Here is a 19,282-nt window from a genome sequence, read left to right as displayed (position 1 = left end):
TAACTTTGGGGACGTACAGATGAAATCCATGTGGTAATATGCAGTGAAAATATAAGCAGTAGAATTCTTCTGAATCTCTCCTGAAGAAGCCTGTGAGAAGGCGAAATATGTTGAGAAAATAAAGAGGAATTGAAAATTTTGGCGTTTTCTTAAACGAACAGAAATTTGTTAAGTAGAATTTCTTCTGCTTGTTGAGTATACTGGATTGAAGATTGTATTTAAATAGTTATAATGTATTGTTAAAAAATTATGTGTAAATATGTATGAGTAGATTGGGGAACACCGATATTTTAATAATGAGATGTATAAGGTATGAAAGGTATGTATGATGTATGAGTAATATGGTGTGAGTTGTGTTGATTTATGTATGTTTTAAATGCATATTCCCAAGGGTGATATGTGATATATTTAAGAATTGTTTTTGTAATGATTTCAATGTAATAAAAATTGAGAGATATATGTCACTATATATTGTTTTGTTTTTGGTCACAAAGGTATGCAGCAACTTCTAAGTTGTGCTCTGCAAATCTCCTGTGGAGAAACCAACTGAGCCTCCGCCCACAAAGTCACCTGGGCCTGAGGCAAGTGGGCCCGCAAACCCTCAGGAATGTGACGGCCCTTGATAATATAAGCCGACCTAATAGCCTCCTTAAGCCACCTTGCAGTGGTTGTCTTGGAGGCATGGGTACCTTTCTTTGATCCGCTCCATAAAACGAAAAAATGATCCGACCTCCTGAAATCATTAGTAACCTTGAGATACCGCAGTAAAGCCCTCTGGACATCCAATAGCTTAAGCTCTCGAGCATGCGGCACAGAAGCATCCAATTCTTGGAAAGCTGGGAGTTCGACAGACTGATTGACATGGAAAGCAGAGGCCACCTTCGCAACGAGAATCCTGAATCCGAAATTTAAAGGAAAGTGTCAAGGCACGACAAAGCCTCCAATTCCGAAATCCTTCTGGCGGAACAGATGGCCACTAAGAAGATGACCTTGAGAGTCAAGTCCTTAAGGGTCACTCTACGGATTGGCTCAGATGGAGTGTCACACAACACATGAAGAACTAGATTAAGGTTCCAGGTAGGACAGACCTTCCACACTGGAGGACGCAAATTCTTAACTCCCCAAAGGAACCTCAGCACATCAGGATGGGAAGATAAGGTGTATCCCTCAACTTTTCCCCATAAGCAAGCTAGAGCCGCTACCTGAACCCTAAGAGAGTTAAAGGCAAGTCCTTTAGCTAAATCTTCCTCTAGGAAAGACAAAATGTGAGATAATGAGGCCCGAACCGCCAGTATCCCTTTGGACATACACCAAGCCTCAAAAACCTTCCAAACTCATACATACGAGAGAAGTAGACTTCTGCCTAGCCTGCAAAAGCGTAGCGATCACTGCTTCTGGGTATCCTTTCTGCCTCAAGTGTTGCCTCTCAAAAGCCAAGCCACTAGACAATAGTGACCTGCCTGGTCGGAAAATGTGGGTTCCTGACGGAGAAGACATGGAAGGAGACTGCGGCATAGTGGTCTGTTCACTGCTAAATTGACGAGATCTGTGAACCACAGTCGACGTGGCCACTCCGGGGTACCAGAACCACATCCCCCACATGTTTTTCTATCCAAAGCAACACCTTGCCCACTAGAGGCCATGGAGGGAAAACAAAAAGCAGGATCCCCCGAGGCCAGGGTACCACCAGAGCGTCAACCCCCTCGGCCCCCTACTCTCTTCCTGCGGCTGAAATACTAAGGTGCTTTTGCATTGAGCAGATTCGCCATCAGATCAACGTGAAGACAACCCCACCGTTTTTGGATGAGCTGCATCGCTGAATCCATCAATTTCCTCTCGTCTGGATCTAAGCTCTTGAGACTGAGAAAATCGGCCTGGACATTCTCGATGCCAGCCGAATTAAGTACTGAACTAAGTACTGCTAACTGAACTAAGTACTGCTCTGCCCAGAGAAATAGCTCTTGAGCTTCCAGGACCCCCCCGATTTTTGGTGCTGCCCTGACAACTGATGTAAGCTACTGTCTGCATTGTCCGACAGAACCCTGACTGAGCGACCTTCAACCAGAGGGAGGAAGGCGAGTAGCACCAGCCGCACTGCCCTGGTCTCCAACCGATTGATAGGCCACGAGGCTTCTTCTGAAGACCAAGTGCCCTGGGCTGCGGCTGTTCACAGACCATCCCCCAACCAGAGAGACTGGCATCGGTAGCAAGAACCACCCAATTCGGAACCTCCAGATCGACACCACGCTGTAGATTGGATGACTGCAGCCACCACGAGAGGCTGCCCAGCGCCAACACATCCAGAAAGAGCAGTTGATGAAAAGCCTCTGACAGTGGATTCCACCTCTCCAACAGAGCCCTTTGAAGTGGCCGCATATGCAGGAAGGCCCACAGCACTAGTACCAGCATGGAGGCCACTGACCCCAGAACTTGCAAAAAAATCCCAGGCTCTGGGTGCCCTGAATGCCAACAAGCGCCGAATTTGTGACTGTAACTTGGTCATTCTCTCCTTCGTGAGAAACACCTTGCCCTGCCTCGTGTTGAAACGAGCCCTGAGGTAGTTGAGTGTCTGAGATGGTTCTAGGTGATTCTTCGTCTGATAGACCACCCAGCCAAGAGACTCTAGCAGACGAATAACTTTTTGCACCGCGGCACGGCACCCATCTAACAACTTTTCCCAAATGAGCCAATCATCGAGGTAAAGGTGCACCAGCACTCCCTTGCGCTTAAGAGCTGCCACCGCCACCATCACCACCATAACCTTGGTGAACATGCAGGGAGCCGTGGCCAGCCCAAAGGGAAGAGCCTGGAACTGGAAATGCTGACCTACCATTGCAAATCAGAGAAAGCGCTGGTGATCCTGACAAATAGGGATATGAAGATATGCTTCCGGCAGATCCAAGGAAGCCAGAAACTCTCGGTTGCGCACCGCTGCAATCACTGATCATAAAGTCCCATGCGAAACAGTGGGACCTTCAATGCCGCATTTACCTGCTTGAGGTCCAGAATGGGGTGAAATGTGCCTTCCCTTCTTTGGCACCACGAAATAAATAGAGTATCAACCTGTGCCCCGTTCATCCGGAGGAACCAGGATTATGGGCCCTAAGTCGGACAACCTGTGCAAAGTCTCCCGAACTGTGCAGCGCTTTTCCGAAAACCTGCAGGGGAAAACTAGGAACAGGTTGCGAAAGAGGCACACAAACTAATGAGTAACCGTCTCTTATTACACCGAGGATCCACTGATCCTGCGTAACCTTGGTCCACTCCCCGTAAAACTGCGTTATGTGACCCCCTAAACAGGGAATGGCGGAGTGAACTGGTCTCGCCTCACTGGGAGGCCTTGGCCCCTGTAGCTCCCCCACCCGTGGGAGCCCTGAAAGGCCTCCAGCCGCCTCAAAAGGACTGACCCCAAGCCGGAGCTCGAGGCAAAACTGTTTCTGCGATGCTGCTGTACCTCTAGACAGATGAGATCTTCTGCTGTCCCTAAAACGCCTACCTATTTCCAAGGCTTGTCCTCTGGTAACTTATGCACCTTCGTCTCACCCAGCTGTTTCATCAGCTGCTCCAAATCCTCCCCAAACAACAGGCACCCTTTGAAGGGTAATGAACCTAACTGAGACTTAGAAGACACATCCGCAGACCAATTACGGAGCTACAGCAAATGCCTGGCTGCTACTGCGGAACCCATAATCCAAGACACCAAATGCACCAAAACATAGAGAGTATCCGCTACATACGTGACAGATGCCTCTACGCGACCTGCGTTAGAAGCCTTGACACCTGGTTGTGCTTGCCTGTCCTGAAAACGATGAACCCAGCACAGACAGGCTCTCTGCATAAAACTGGAGCAAATGGCGGCCCGCAGCCCCAAGGTAGACACCTCAAAAATCCTTTTGAAATGAAGCTCCAACTTCCAATCCTGAACATGCTTAACAGCCGCAGTGCCCGCAACCAGAATAGTGATCTTTTTAGTCACCGTGGAATCCAACATTGTCTACCTTCGGAAGTGCAAAAAGCTCTAATTGTTACGTAGCGGGGGTGTTTAGTGTGCCCTTGGGCCTCAGCCCAACCCCAGACGGATCCAGGACCGAACCGAGGGTTGACGGCGTGTTCCGCTATGGCAGACGGTCTGACCCTCTGCCAGGCCTGCAAGCTCCCAAGGCCAACAACAGAATGATGTTGGAATGTGAATGGTCCTCCGACCATTCCGAGCCCTTTCGGACCTGCCGCTTGGAACGGCATGGAGCAGCAGGCCGGCCTGAGGATGAGGGCAGACAGAAACCTTGACAAGAAGACATGGCAGACTAGGATTGATGCGATGGCATCACAGACGAAGACTTGGGTTGATGCGACGGCATCACAGGCATGACGAGGAACTTGAAATCCAAACAAGACAAGACACAAGGCAGGAGGACATTGGCACTGTCTCTCAGGGTGCCCTACTCAGTCCACCCGTGGGACTGAGTCGCGGACCACCCTGTCCCACTGCACGCCCTACACAGCCCGAGGAGACTGGTCACGGACCACGCTGGGAGCGGGACAAGCGCAGGAAGGATTCAGTCGAGGTGGGACTCCGACGACGGAGCCGATGTCATCCGAAGCACCAACACGGCTGGCAGGACAAGACTGCTCAGAAGCTCAGGACACCAGTCCACCTGCAGGCCTCTCCAACCCGGGAAAGACGTCGTCCGAGGGAGCAGGACCGACAGGACCAGAAGGCTCAGGAGCACAGACGTGAACACCAAAGAGGGCAGAACACCAGGAGGCGATACACCAGGAGACGAACACCAGGACACCTGGACGAGGACCTCAGGCACGAAGACATAGCATGAAGACATAATTTGACATGGGGAGACGAAACAAAGAGGAGCTCCACGAAGAAGACCTGATGGAGCTCTGGCAGGCAGGAGTCTCCAGAGAGAGAAGTAACTCCGATGCAAGGCCAAGACGTACTGTGAAGACAGCCCTTTTATAGGGCTGGAGCAGGAAGTCCACTCCCTAGGTGGGGCCAGCACACTTCCTGTGTCTGGCCCTTTAAATGACATGAAGAGATGCGCGCCGGCACCTAAGGGAAGCAACAGGAGAGCTGTGCAGGACCGCGGACAGCGGCCTGCACCGACGTACAGTATGAGAGACGCAGGGCTGGGCCTGAGGAGCAGGCCCGATGATGGCAGCGGCTCCAGCCGCTGCAGGAGGCTCCAGCCGCCACTCCATCCTGGGGATGCGGCCTCCGTGCTGCGAAGACCACAATGACGTCAGGAGCGGCATCGGCCGCGAAGAGGAAGACAGACAAGTCCGTGGCTCCGACTTGATGGGTGGCCTCCGAGCCGCAGGAAGCAAACAAGTCCGCGGCTCCGGCCGCGTGGGAAGGCCCGACGGCGGCGTCCATGCTGCGTCGGGTGAAGCAGCAAACAGCAACGGGTGAGTGCCTGCTCGCGGGGAGACCCGCAGGCAGAGGTTCATAACACTAATGTTTGCTCAGGTAAGGGATAGAGTTTCGACATCGCTCTTTCCACCCTTAAACCGATATCTGGGGAATTCCACTCATGCTCCACCAATTGCTTCACGGACCTATGATAGGGAAAGGCGGTCAGAAGAGCCCTAAGGCCATCGAGGACAGGATCTGCCCCATCCATATCCTAATCCACCTGAGGGGCCTTCCAGAACAACCAGAGAATTTTGGGGTCATCCCCCTCTGGAACCGGAGGGGACCCCAGGTCATCCCCCGGATCCATGTCAAGTAGCCCCTAATCATCGCCGAGCACTCCCGACACTGCCACCACATCCCTGGGGGGTCAGAGTCATCTGATTCCTCAGCCATCCCCCCCGGGTGCAACAAATGCTGAACCCCCCCGAGGGTCTCAGGTCCCAAGACCAATTGGGCCCCACCATAGAACCCGAAGGCATGGAGCACAGGCCCCGAGATGCCAGACCTGTCTGCGGGAATCCCCTACCCTCCTGCTGAACCAGATACACCTGGTGAAACTGGAGTATAAAATCAAGGGAAAACGGCAAGAAGCCACAGGCAAGGAAGAGGCCACAGGCCCTGGAGTTAGCACATCTTATCTAATAGACCCCACTGAGTCTCCCTGCCCCTCTAGGTGACCCGGGTGGACGGGAGAGAGCCGCAGGGGGAGATCCCACTCCCCCCCTCTGAACATGGCGGCACGTGTGAATCAGCATCCACAATGGCCACCGCTCCCATCACAAAAGAGCCAGCAGGCCCAACGCAATCGGCAGTGGCACTAGCGGGCCCAACCGCGGCTGCCGCACGCCACTCAATTTTCCAGCATTTAGCATCTATCGGATTATGTAGCAATGCCTCAAAGTTTTTGTTTTCTGCCTCCATCTTCCTGGTAGGGATGCAAAACCCACTGGTCTGGACTGATCTGGGTATATACAGGAATGTGTGCTTGTCCACAGAGAAATCAAGTTTTCCGTGCAGTTAATATGGATTGTGTGCAATGAGTGCCTTGTATATGACAATTATAGGAAAATTGGTTCTTACCTGCTAATTTTTGTTCCTGTAGTACCACGGATCAGTTCTGACTATGGGTTGTGCCTCCCTTCCAGCAGATGGAGACAGAGAAAAACTTGAAGGGCACCCCCTCCTAACTCGGTGTGCCACCTGCGTCTCTTCAGTATTAACAATATCAAAGCAGAATAAACCTTCTTAGACCAATAGATAAATAGATCAAGCAAGAATAAAACTAATGTCAACAAGAACTATATACATGAAAAAAGCATTGTCCGTAAGGAGTAGCTTCTTCTTCTGACTCTCCTGTTGCTTGTAGAACAATGTACGAACATCACTGTGAATAGAAAGACAATCGAGCGGACTCTCCACCAAACGCATTCCCCCTGATAGGTGGGCATCTGGACTGATCCCATGGTACTACGAAAATTAGCAGGTAAAAACCAATTTTCCTTTCCCTGTACGTACCCGGATCAGTCCAGGCTGTAGGATGTACCAAAGCTTCCCTAAGTAGGATGGGACCTGGAGAGTCCTGCTCGAATGACCTTACTTCCAAATGTTCCGAATACTGGGGCCTGAACATCTAGGCGATAATGTCTAGCAAATGTATGCAGAGATTTCCAAGTCGCCACCCTGCAAATCTCTTGCGGCGACACCAAAAGGCTCTCTGCCCAGGAAGTCGCTTGTGACAGAAGCGAATGCGCCTTGAGGCCTTCTAGAACTGGGCACCCACGGCAGATATAAGAGGAAGCGATCGCCTCTTTCAACCACTGTGCAACTGTAGTTTTGGACGCCGGACGACTTTTGTTAGGGACTCTCCACAGCACAAAAAGATGATCTGAAACGAAAATCATTCGTGACCTCGAGATACCGCGAAAGTGCCTGCTTGACATCAAAGCATCTCAATTCTGTAGAATGAGGGGCATCTCTCTCCAAACCAGGAAAAGCCGGGAGCTTCACAGATTGGTTTAAGTGGAAAGCAGAGACGACCTTCGGTAGAAAGGATGGGACCGTTCTGAGCGATACTCCAGAATCGGAAAAACGTAGAAAAGGTTCCCTACAGGACAATGCTTGAATCCCCGAAACCCTTCTGGCGGAAGAGACAGCCACCAAAAACACAGTTTTGAGAGTTAAATCCTTTAAGGTAAACTGCTTGAGGGGATCAAAAGGAGGCTCATACATCACCTGTAGTACCAGATTGAGACTCCAAGAAAGGCAAATAGGTCGGACCGGAGGATTTAAGTACTTCGCTCCCTTTAGAAAACGACCCACATCGGAATGAGCTGCCAGAGATGCCCCTTCAATGTGCCCTCGCAGGCAGCCTAGGGCCGCAACCATCACCTTTAGGGAACTGAAGGATAATCTGTTGCTTAATCTTCTCTGCAGAAAAGCCAGGATCTGAGCTATGGAAGCACGACGTGGTGAGATTCCCAGCTCACTACACCAGGAGTCAAAAGCTTTCCAAACCCATACATAGGTAAGAGAGGTAGAGGACTTTCGTGCCTGTAAAAGAGAGGAGATGTCGTCCTCTTGATACCTTTTCTTCCTCAATCTTCGCCTCTCAAAAGCCAGGTCGCTAGACAAAAGCGATCCACCTGGTCGAAAAATACCAGACCTTGTCGAAGCACTCCGGAGCGATGAGGATGACCATGCCCGGGTGAGCCTCTATTCTTCTGAGAACCTTGCCTACAAGAGGCCACAGGGGAAACACGTAGAGCAGCACGTCGCAAGCCCAAGGGAGGACTAGGGCATCCACTCCTTCCACCCCGTGCTCCCTTCTGCGGCTGAAGAACCGCAGGGCCTTCACATTTTTCTGGGTCGCCATCAAGTCCAGGTGCGGAGCGCCCCAGCGGCGCAAGAGGAGCATCATCGTGTCTTCTGACAACTTTCACTCTCTGGGGTCTGGACACTGCCGATTTAGGAAATCCACTTGTACGTTGTCGACACCTGCTATGTGGGAGGCTTCCAGTCGAGCCAGATGGCGTTCCGCCCAGGCCATCATTTTGTCCGCTTCTAAGGCTGACTGCTGACTCTTCGTTCCCCCCTGACGATTGACGTAGGCCACTGTCATCACATTGTCGGACAATATTCGAACTGCCCAATGGCAAACCAGAGGAAGAAACTTCTGCAGGGCCAAGCACACCACTCATTTCTAGGAGATTGATAGACCATTGCGTTTGCTCTCGCAACCACTGACCTTGTGCCGATTGAGATTGGCATACTGCCCCCCATCCGGAGAGACTTGCATCTGTGGTCACTATCACCCACTGAGGGATCTCAAGGTCATTCCCCTTCTACAAGTGGTCGAGGACCAGTCACCACTGCAGGCTGCATCTCGTGTAGTCCGGGAGTGGTAAAGGGATATAGAACTCTTCCAACTTTGGTTTCCAGCAGGACAGCAAAGCTCTCTGTACTAGCCCAAGGTATTAACTCCAGAGTTGACACCTTAGAACCAAAAACCTGTAGATAATCCCAGACTCAGGGAAGTGGTAGAGACAAGAGATCTTGAACTTGAGTCATTAGATTGATAGAGTGCTCTTGCCTGAGAAAAACTTTGCTGACCCGAGTATCGAAGCGTGTTCCCAAAACATCCAGAACCTGGGAAGGTACGAGATTGCTCTTGGCATAGTTGACAACCCAAACGAGGGGCTGAAGGAGATGCAGCACGTTTTGAACCGCCAGCCGGCAAAGATCCTCCGACTTCACCCAAATAAGCCAGTTGTCCAGATAGGGGTGGACCAGGACCCCTTCCCGCCGGAGAGCAGCCACCACCATGACCATCACCTTGGTGAACGTACGGAGAGCGGTCGCCAAACCGAACGGGAGGGACTAGAACTGGTAATGGCTCCTGAGGACCATGAATCTCAGAAACCTCTGATGATCTTGGCGCATGGCAATATGAAGATAAGCCTCCGTTAAATCCAGGGAAGCCAAAAACTCTTTGCTGCGCACTGCTGAAATGACAGAGCGCAGCATTTCCATCCGAAAATGTGGCACCTTGAGGGCCTTGTGGACCCTCTTCAGATCCAGAATTATACGGAATGACCCTTCCTTTTTGGGAACCAGGAAATAGATGGAATAATGGCCTGTTCCGCATTCTTCTGGGAGGACAGGGAGAATGGCCCCAAGATCTATTAGCCTGCGGAGGTCTGACGTACAACTTGCTTATTCGCTGGAGAACCGCACGGAGAAACCAGAAATTGGTCTCGCAGTGGACAAGCAAACTCTAAAGCGTAACCGTGTCCTATGATGTTTAGAACCCACTGGTCTGAAGTGATCTTGACCCATTCCTCGTAAAACCGGGAGAGTCGACCCCCTATAACAGGAACTGAGGAGTGGGTCGGCACTATCTCATTGGGACCAGATGGTCCGTGAGAGGCCTCATCGCGTAAGGATCTGTGTCCGATCGTGCCGAAAGGTAATTCTGACCAAGGGAAGACGGCCTATTCTGACGAAAGTTTCACTGACCCCTAAAGCGGGAGCGAGAGGGGAAGAAATATCTGGAGGCCTTAGGCCTGTATTCCGGGAGCTTGCGTAGCTTGTTTTCCCCTAAGGACTTGATCAGTTGCTCCAGATCCTCCCTGAATAAGAATTTGCCCTTAAAGGGGAGAGTCCCCAACTGAGATTTTGAAAAGGAGTCGGCTGACCAGTTGCGGAGCCAGAGCAGCATCCTGGCCGAGACTGCTGACACCATGGTTTGAGAGGAGACCCGAAGAAGATCAGCACCATAAGCCACCGCAGCTTCCAAACGCTCCGCCTGCTCCACTTCTGGGGGAGAAAGATTCCTTGCACTGAGGACTTGTTGGACCCACCCCAGGCTTGCTCACTGCATTAGACTGCTACACACAGCCACTCTGACTCCAAGCGCTGAAACTTAAAAAATTCTCGAGATGGACCTCGAGTTTCCGGTCCTGTAGGTCCTTAAGAGCCGCCATGCCTGCAACCGGGATAGGTGTCCTCTTGGTGACCGCGGACACCGAAACATCCACTTTCAGAACTTTGAGAAATTCCAGGGACTCTTCCAGTAATGGATATAATTTGTCCATCGCTCGACCTACGCGCAGACCCTATGGAGTTTCCCACATTCTCGCAACATCAGCTGCAGAAGCATGGGATGAAAGGGAAAAGTATGAGTCGGATAACTCAAGCCTGCCAGGACAGGGTCCACCGTGGTGTCCCTCGGAAGCTCTGGAGGGGGGGGGGAAATCAATGGGTCCTAGCTCATCTCTCTGAAACAGACGAAGCACCCGTGGATCATCCTCTTCGACCAGAAGATAAGCTTGAGGATCACTGTCTTGATTTGGAGCCTGCACGTCCAAGGGGTCTGCGAGAATGACATCCGGCGGATCAGAGGCCCCTTGATCTCGGAGCGTGCGAATTCTGGTGACCTCCTGCAGCTCAGATGCTCTGTGGACCTTAGGAGGAGGAGGCTCGGAACCCTGAACACATGCACTGGGCATAGCTGCCTCCTCCTGTGAGAGAGACTGGCTAAATATGCTTTGTGCATAAGAAGCACAAAGTCAATGGAGAAAGGGGCTTGAGCTGCCCTAGCCACCGCGCAAGGGGTCAGCAAGTCCTGCTTATTGCAGGGCCCTCAGGACTGAAATCAGGAGGCGAAAGTGGAGAGGAAAAATCCTCTCCCCCAGCTGCCTGCGTTGCCGCGGCAGACACTGCATCTAAAATAGACTTTACCGCGCTCAGCGGGAACGGGGCAGGCCAACTCGCACAGGCACCCGACAGTGTGCTTATAGCGGCAGTAGCGCGGTATCTAGCCCCAGATTTTCCTGCTGCCCTGGAGGTGCCTTCCCCGCTGGGGAGGCACGCTGAGCACATGTTGTCGTGAAAGAGCCGTGTTGCCAGCTCCCCGCAGGCAGCGCATTGCGTCATGTTCGTCGGGCCCCAAGAAAACAAATTAACCTCTAAGAAAAAATTGCCTCAGACACCCCGGGAGAGAGAGTGGGAAAGCCAGTTGTAAGATAAAAATGTAATATGTCCGCTCCTTTTTTTTTTTTTTTTTTTTTTTTTTTTAAATCAACAGACCTGTGCAGAGACATGTACCATCTCTAAAGTTAAAGGGGGAGGGACTAGACCCCTGGTACTCACCCCAGCTAGGCCATGTCTCCCGGGGACCACAAGCTACTGGGCCTCCAACCACTAGCTCACCCTACAACCAGGGAGGATGGTCCTCCTATGACCTCCTATGACCTGCCTACCCCCTGGAAGGAACATATAGAAACATAGAAATGACGGCAGAAGATGACCAAACGGCCCATCCAGTCTGCCCAGCAAGCTTTCACACCTATTTGTTTTCATATTTATCTGTTACGCTGACCGCTGAGATCAGGGCCCTTATTGGTAACTTTTTGGTTCCAATTCCCTTCCACCCCCACCCCGATGCAGACAGCAGTGCTGGAGCTGCATCTAAGTGAAGTATCTAGCTAATTGGTTTGGGGTAGTAACCACCGTAATAAGCAAGCTACTCCCATTTGTTTACCCTGCCTGTGCAATTCAGTCCTTGTTGGTTGTCTGAATATAACCCCTCTTTACTTCATTCCCCCCTGTTGTTGAAGCAGTGAGCTGCAGTGGATATGTATTCCAAGTGAAGTATCATGCTTAATTGATTTGGGGTAGTAACCATCGTAACAAGCAAGCTACACCCATGCTTATTGGTTTACCCAGACTATGTAATTCATTCCTTGTTGGTTGATTCTGAATATAAATCATCTTTTCTTCAGTCTCTCTCAATGGTACAGTTGACTTCCTCTTCGTTTGTTTTTTTTTTTTGTTCTTTTTTAATTGGGTTTTTTGTTTTGTTTAATTGGTTTTTTTTAAACTTGCTTGATCCAAACTATTGAAAACAGAAGGAATCCCTGAATTTGAGATTCCCTCTTTTTTTTTTTTTTAAAGCTATAAGAGGACCGCAGGTTCTGCCACCTTCATCTGCTGGAGACAGAGAAATACTGAAGAGACGCAGGCAGCACACAGAGTTAAGAGGGGGTGCCCTTCAAGTTTTTCTCTGTCTCCATCTGCTGGAAGGGAGGCACAACCCACAGTCTGGAATGATCCGGGTACGTACAGGGAATAAGAATACCTGCTGCCTTTAATACATACCATTTTGATGTTACATGGAATTGTAGTATGGTAAATACACTGACTTGAACAGGATTTGTGCGAATAAAATTGTACTCATAAAAGTTGTGCGCACAAAACATGAGTTAGAAGCACAAATTTTATGCTTCTAACAAGTTTTGTACAAACAAAAATGCACATAAATCATGATTTGGGTATATAACACATCTTTGTGTATACATTTTTGGGTTAGTATGTTTTTAAAAAAAAATTTCTTATGTATTAGCATACTTATCAATTTCTTCCTTCATGTAGGTAGTGTAGCTGTTCCCATCATAAGAGAGCAAAAGCCCTCCATCACTCAATCTATGAACATCAATCTCTATGTGAGACTGATTCATGATGATCACATACATTGTTAGGGACTGACGTGCCACCTAGTGAAAAACACAGATGAGAAAACATTTTCTTATTCTCCGTCCTCCCTCAAAACACTAAATCCTTTTACATCCTGCATTTAAATGGACTGGCAAATAAGACAGTCCTTGCCATTTTAAATTCATCATCAGATCTAAACAGATTCTGCTGCTAAAAAAAAAACAGGGTTGCTTATCTGTAATAGGTATTCTCCGAGGACAGCAGGATGTTAGTCCTCACAGATGGGTGACATCATCGAATGAAGCCCGGTCCAGAACTTTGATCTAAAAAATTCTAGAACTTTCAAACATACCCCCTAGGCCGTTACATAATTGTAAATCACACAAGGACCCCTAACCCTAACTCTATGTTTGGTATGCCTGTTAGATAAGTGGCCCACAGATGCATGGAGTGTGCAAGGGCCCAGGCCCAGAACTGCGCGGCTTCCTGGCAGAGCAGATAAGAACCTGTGCATCCCTGTTTGTTCGAGTACCACATTGCCACTATGTTGTCTGTCTGTATCCGCAAAGTTTTGTGTGAGAGGCAGTGTTTGAAGGCATAAAGGGCATAACGCATGGCTCGAAGCTCCAGGAAGTTGAACTGAGACTTTTCATGGAGCGGCGTTGACACATTTTGGGTTTGGAGGGTGTTGATACGAGCTCTCCATCCCAAGTTGGATGTGACCAGTGGCGTAGCCACGGGTGGGCCTGGGTGGGCAGGTGCCCACCCAACTTAGACCCAGGCCCACCCAACTGGCACCGGAACTGCAAGGCTGTCGCGGGATCCCATCCCCGCGACAGCGAACAAGAGAACCCACGCCTCGCGCACCATAACGGCACACGTGGGGCAGCGCTGCTGCGGCCGTATGGCCAACCGGTCTTCCTGTTCGGGGGGGGGGAGCGGAAGCGCCGCGGGCAGCTTCCGCTTCCTCCCCCCAATGCAGGAAGATCAGCTGCCTCTCCTGCTGCCACCCGTTCTCCTGCTATCTTCGGACCAAACGGCCCGCCGAACGTCCTGTTTGGGGGAGCGGAAGCGCTGCGCATAGCTTCCGCTTTCTCCCCCAGAGCAGGAAGATCAGCTGCCTCTCCTGCTGCCACCGGACTCCTGCTATCTTCGGGCGTTGGGCCGTACTGCCCGCCGATCTTCCTGCTTGGGGGGAGGGAGGAAGCGGACGTTGTGCGCTGCGCTTCCGCTCCCCCCACCCCCCCCCCCCGACAGGAAGTTCGACAGGAAGTTCGGCGGGCAGTACGGCCCGATGCCCGAAGATAGCAGGAGTCCGGTGGCAGCAGGAGAGGCAGCTGATCTTCCTGCTCTGGGGGAGAAAGCGGAAGCTGTGCACGTGCTTGAATGTGTATGTGTGGATGAGAATGGGAGTGTGTGTGGGTGAAAACTGGAGCCTGGGTGTGTATGTGGGTGAATGGGAGCTCGTATGTGTGGTTGAGAATGGGAGTCTGGGTTTGTGGGTGGATGAGAATGGGAGCTTGAATGTGTGTATATATGGGTGAGAATGAGAGCCTGGGTTTGTGTGGGTGGGTGAGAATGGAAGCTTGAATATGTGGATAAGAATGGGTGCTTGAATGTGTGTATGTGTGGGTGAGAATAGTACCTTAAATGTGTATATCTATGGATGAGAATGGGAGCTTGAATATGTGTGGGTGAGACTGGGAGCATGGGTTTGTGGGTGAGAATGGGAGTCTGGGTTTATGTGTGTGGGTGAGAATGGGTGCCTGGATGTGCGTCTGTGTGTGCATAAGAATATAAGCCTGGGGAGGGGTGAGAAAGTGAGAACTTGAATTTGAGCTTGGGGGGGGGGGGGGGGGAGAGCATATGAGAGTGAGAGCTTGAGTGTGTGAGAGGGAGTCTGTGAGAGAAAGCGTGTATGTGTGTGTGTGGAAGGGAAGAAGACAGTAATAGAAGAAAGACACTGAAAAGGAATTAGGAAATGAGCTATAAGGGAAAAAATGGGACAAAGAGACCAGGACCAACTGATTAGAAAAATACAAAGATCAGACAACAAAGGTAAAAATATATATCTATATTTTGAGATGTTAGCAATTTAAATATAAGCAACAAAACCGCTCTCTCAAAATTTATGGACAGGTAGGAGCCGTGTATAAAATCGTAATAATAAGAAGGCTAAAGTACCACAAATCACCGTGAATTATGTTTGTATCATTAAGTAAACCTCATACTTAGGCGTAGATGTGAATGCTATGCTGCATAATTTGGCATTATTTATCAGTAAAAAAAACAACTAGTAGACCTGCATGCCTACAGCCCACCCATGTTAACCTTGTGCCCACCCAAAAAATCAATTCTGGCTACGCCACTGGATGTGACCGTGGCCAAGATCATCTGAGAATTTGGTTACTGGATCGGTCATATGCAACAGGGACGAAAGCAGTTGAATGGCTTAGAGCCACTGAAATCTTAAAATCCACTGAGTTTTTCTCATGGCTAGTCTGGCCATAGGAGTGACATGGATCATGGAAACCATGTGGCCCAGCAATGGAAGAATTGATGGGCTGAGGCCATGTTGTATGCGCACAGAGATGTGGACAATTTGATAGGATGTCTGCGCAGTTGTTGGGCAGGAAGGCCATTGCAACTGTAGTGCCCAGATCTGCTCCATATGGGATTTATGGTAACTGATCAGAATTCCCAGCCAAATGTAGTAGAGTTATAGTGAGTCTTAGAGAATTTAAAACTCCTTGTTTGGATTGATTCCTTATTGGGCAGTCCAGGTAAGGAAACGCGTGAATGCTGCTGTTCTTTGTAGATGAATGGCAGTCACTGCTAAGCATTTGGTGAAATACACAAGTTTTCAAAGCTAGTTCGAATGGCAGAACTTGGTATTGAAAATGTTGTTGACTCACTATGAAGTGTATAGAAAGTCCAGAGAATAGAGGCAACCCCCTTGTTGTAGTAAGGAAAGCATGCTGCCGAGAGACATCATTTTGAACTTTTCTTTCTGAAGAAATTTGTTGAGATTTCTGAGGTCCAGGATGGGTGGAGGTCACCTGTTTTCTTTGAAAGTAGAAAATAGCGGGATCAAAATCCTGTGCCTTGTTGCGCCCGGGGAACCGTATCCAGAGCCCTGGTCCTCAGTGGGATGGTCCGTTCTGTTCTCTGGCAAGGTTGAAAAATCCAGGTGCCTGCCCGACTGGCAGAGTTGGTGTGATCTGGATATCAGTCTCACGTGAGAGCAGTAAAAGGTCCTTCTAGCATTCCTCTTTGCTGTGCAAGAAACGTAGAGAGCTGTCGCAGGGTCTCGCGGTGGTCTTGCAATTGAGCCACTGTCTGCTGGACCTTGTGCATGAAGAGATTATCTGCTATGCATGGCAGATCAGCTAGTTTATCTTGGACTTTGGGCCATATATCAGAGGCCGTAAGCCAGGTTCACCATCTAGCACTGAGTCTTGTTGCTGGACGTTTCGAAGCAATCACATGTTGATTGAATTTCATGTGGATGGCAGAGAGGTTTCCCTTGGAGTTGTATCAAACATAGCTGGTAAATAGCAATATGTGACACCAATATAGTTCTTGGAAGAAGTTACGACCTAGACCCTCCCGAAAACTTCTGGTCCTTTTTAGTGACCAGGTCAAAAGGGATGGTTTCAGACATGTCCTTTACTTAGGTCATGATGGGATCGGTGCTGAAGCGAGATTAGAGTGCCCATCACCGTTCAAGGATCCCAGGATAGGTATAGGGGTTCGTGGAGGCTCAGAAGGATGAGTCGGCGTTGATGACTTAGGCTGCTGTTGGTAGGTGCCACAACGAGGCGGTGCCACAATGGTGCGAATATCGATGGCTCCGGTGTTAGTAGATTCCGGAAGACATTGAGGACAGCCTGATGGATGAGAATGTCCAGCTCCTCCCTGGAAGCTGGTATAGGTAGCGCAGCTATAGGGGGAGATCGTCTAGGTGTTACTGGCACTACCACATGAATCTGTGGTGGCTCAGTACCCGCACTGGTGTCAGTGGGGAATGCCTCAGTGCCTCAGGTGCAGAGGAGCATGGAGACTCTTGTACCCGGGCCCGCTTCGTAACTGGCTCAATGGACATTGATGCCGATGTGTTATCAGTGCCGGCACCGAACGCAGAACCACGTCGGTGCCAGCGACTATGTTTCCCTCAGTGCTCGGCCCGGTCATTCTCCAGCACAGTGGAAACTGTCACCGATGTCCAGAATGGTGTCGGCAATGGACGTTTACCATGGCAGTGACAATGTTTCCCTCGATGCTCAGCTCGGTCATTCTCCAGCACCGAGGAAGATGCCCTTGCTGTCCCAGATGGCGTTGGTGACAGACTGTCACCGTGCCTCTACTGCTCCTGGCATTGTTTCTCGCCCAAGGATTGCACAGGGCTCTGATTGATAACCCAAAGTATGGAGCATTTTCTTTAGTCGAGGGCCTCGATGGAGGCATCAATGGGGGCATCGACGACGGCCCTGGCGGGATTGACTGCAACGGGAACCATGGACCTCTCAATCCCTCTAGCCCCGATGGACCCAGTGGGAGATCACAGCAAGGACACTCATGGGCATCGTGGGGCGAACCAAGGGTGATAGACATAGGGAGAAAGAGGGCCGCAATTCGGTTGGTAACCCGGGGGAACCGATAGTGAGGTGACAGGAGAACAGGACATAGTACTCACCGAGCGGAGAACAGGACATAGTACTCACCGAGCGGAGAACAGGACATAGTACTCACCGAGCGTCGATGAAATGTACACGAAGGGAGACCTGTGTAGGGAAATTATTTGAGAAGTAAAATTTCAAGTGTTTCCGTGAGGAAAAGTTGTGAGAAAAATCTCACAGAGCTCCTAAACGCAAGGCAAACTGCAGCGTGGAAAAAAAGAGACTGAAGGGAGACCCCTGTGGACACAGGGATCATGGCATGCTGGTGTGCCAGTCAAAGTTTCTAGAAACTTTGACAAAAGTGTTCAGTAACAGGGCTCCGCCTGATGACATCACCCATATGTGAGGACTACCATCCTGCTTGTCCTGGGAGAAATCCAGATACACTCCATCAAGAGACAGGAATCCAGGATGCCTGTTGGGAGTCATTTTTTGTTAGTTTTTGCTAGGGTGTATATAGAGGATAGGCCGCATGGATTCAGAGTTTTCACCCAGACACAAACTAGTTTGAAGGCCACAGGCCAACCTCTGAGTGAACTCCTGTTTACTGTTTTGCACTGTGAAACGTTTATGAACAGGCAAGAGTTTATTTAGTTATTCCACTAAGTCTATGATGAGAAAACTAGCAATTACCTTATACTAAAGCCCTGAGAGAGAAAGTGAAGGCCACACAGCTGCACCTGAAATCTGATAAGAACTCAGAGGGAGAGAACATCGCTGCTTCCACAAGCGTTTATAGTATATAAGGAGAGAAAGCAGGAAAGAAAGCCCTGGATATGATGGCATGATGGATCCTTTGGAAATGTAAGCTTTTTATATCTATGTAGCAATTGTTATCATCTACCATTACTTCTTCTATACAATCTGATTATATTTGTTCTATCCTCCTATTACTCAAATAAACTTACTTTCTTACCTGGACCATGATGTACTGAATCAAAGTTTGTGTGTTTAGGGGATAAGCTCCTGAGTTCAAGCCCCCAGGTACAATCCCAGTAATTGTGTGTGGCCATTTGTGTAGGAGATAAGCTCCTATGTTCAAGCCCCCAGGTATATTCCCAATGACTGTCTGTGTTTATATGAGATTAGCCCCCCAGGTCAGAGACCCTGGGCAGGATACCATTGTGCATGGTCTGAACCCATAACAGTGCCGCAAGTACAAATCCCAGTATTATCTCAGAACAGACCGCCCACCAACCTGGCTTAGGTATTAATAACATATTCTTCCCCCAAGGAAGTACACAGTCCAGTAAATGGAACAATCGTTGCATGAACCAGGACTTATCCACAGACAGGGTTTTCCCTAAAATGGGGAAGTAGAGCTTTCAAGCCACTGCAACCAAAGAGTAGCACCTCTGTTGTAGGGTCCCTCATCCCCCAAGTCCCTCAGCCATGGATATGGCGATAGGATGAAAGGCCATTAGATGGACTAGAACCCTCCTCACTGAGGTAGGGTCCCGCAAGCGAGAATGAATGACAATAGTGGTCCTCCATAAAAAACACCCATTGAGTTCAGCAGGTATCAAAGGTGACTCCCAGATGGGAGACACCCTTAATCTTCACCGGGGAGCTACCCCAAAGAGGAGAGTCCAAATCTGGAATAGCTCCCTCGCAAAATAGACCTGCTAAGGAGAGCGCTACTGCCCGACCGGCTCTCAGATCCTGCAAGGAACAGAGAGCG

At 49.9% G+C, this 19,282-nt stretch overlaps 1 protein-coding gene across 1 annotated transcript in view; it reads right to left on the bottom strand.

Moving 5' to 3' along the window:
• Positions 1-19,282, bottom strand: part of LOC115100985 (acetyl-CoA carboxylase 2-like) — a 982,255-nt gene that overhangs the window by 734,138 nt on the left and 228,835 nt on the right. The window contains 1 exon segment of the mRNA XM_029620121.1: positions 12,836-12,981. Within this exon segment, the coding sequence (XP_029475981.1) occupies positions 12,836-12,981 (146 nt within the window).

The sequence above is a fragment of the Rhinatrema bivittatum genome, chromosome 11, assembly GCF_901001135.1.
Source record: "Rhinatrema bivittatum chromosome 11, aRhiBiv1.1, whole genome shotgun sequence".
Classification (NCBI taxonomy): domain Eukaryota; kingdom Metazoa; phylum Chordata; class Amphibia; order Gymnophiona; family Rhinatrematidae; genus Rhinatrema; species Rhinatrema bivittatum.
Note: the sequence above shows the minus strand (reverse complement) of the source record. Positions and strands in the feature narration are given on the sequence as shown.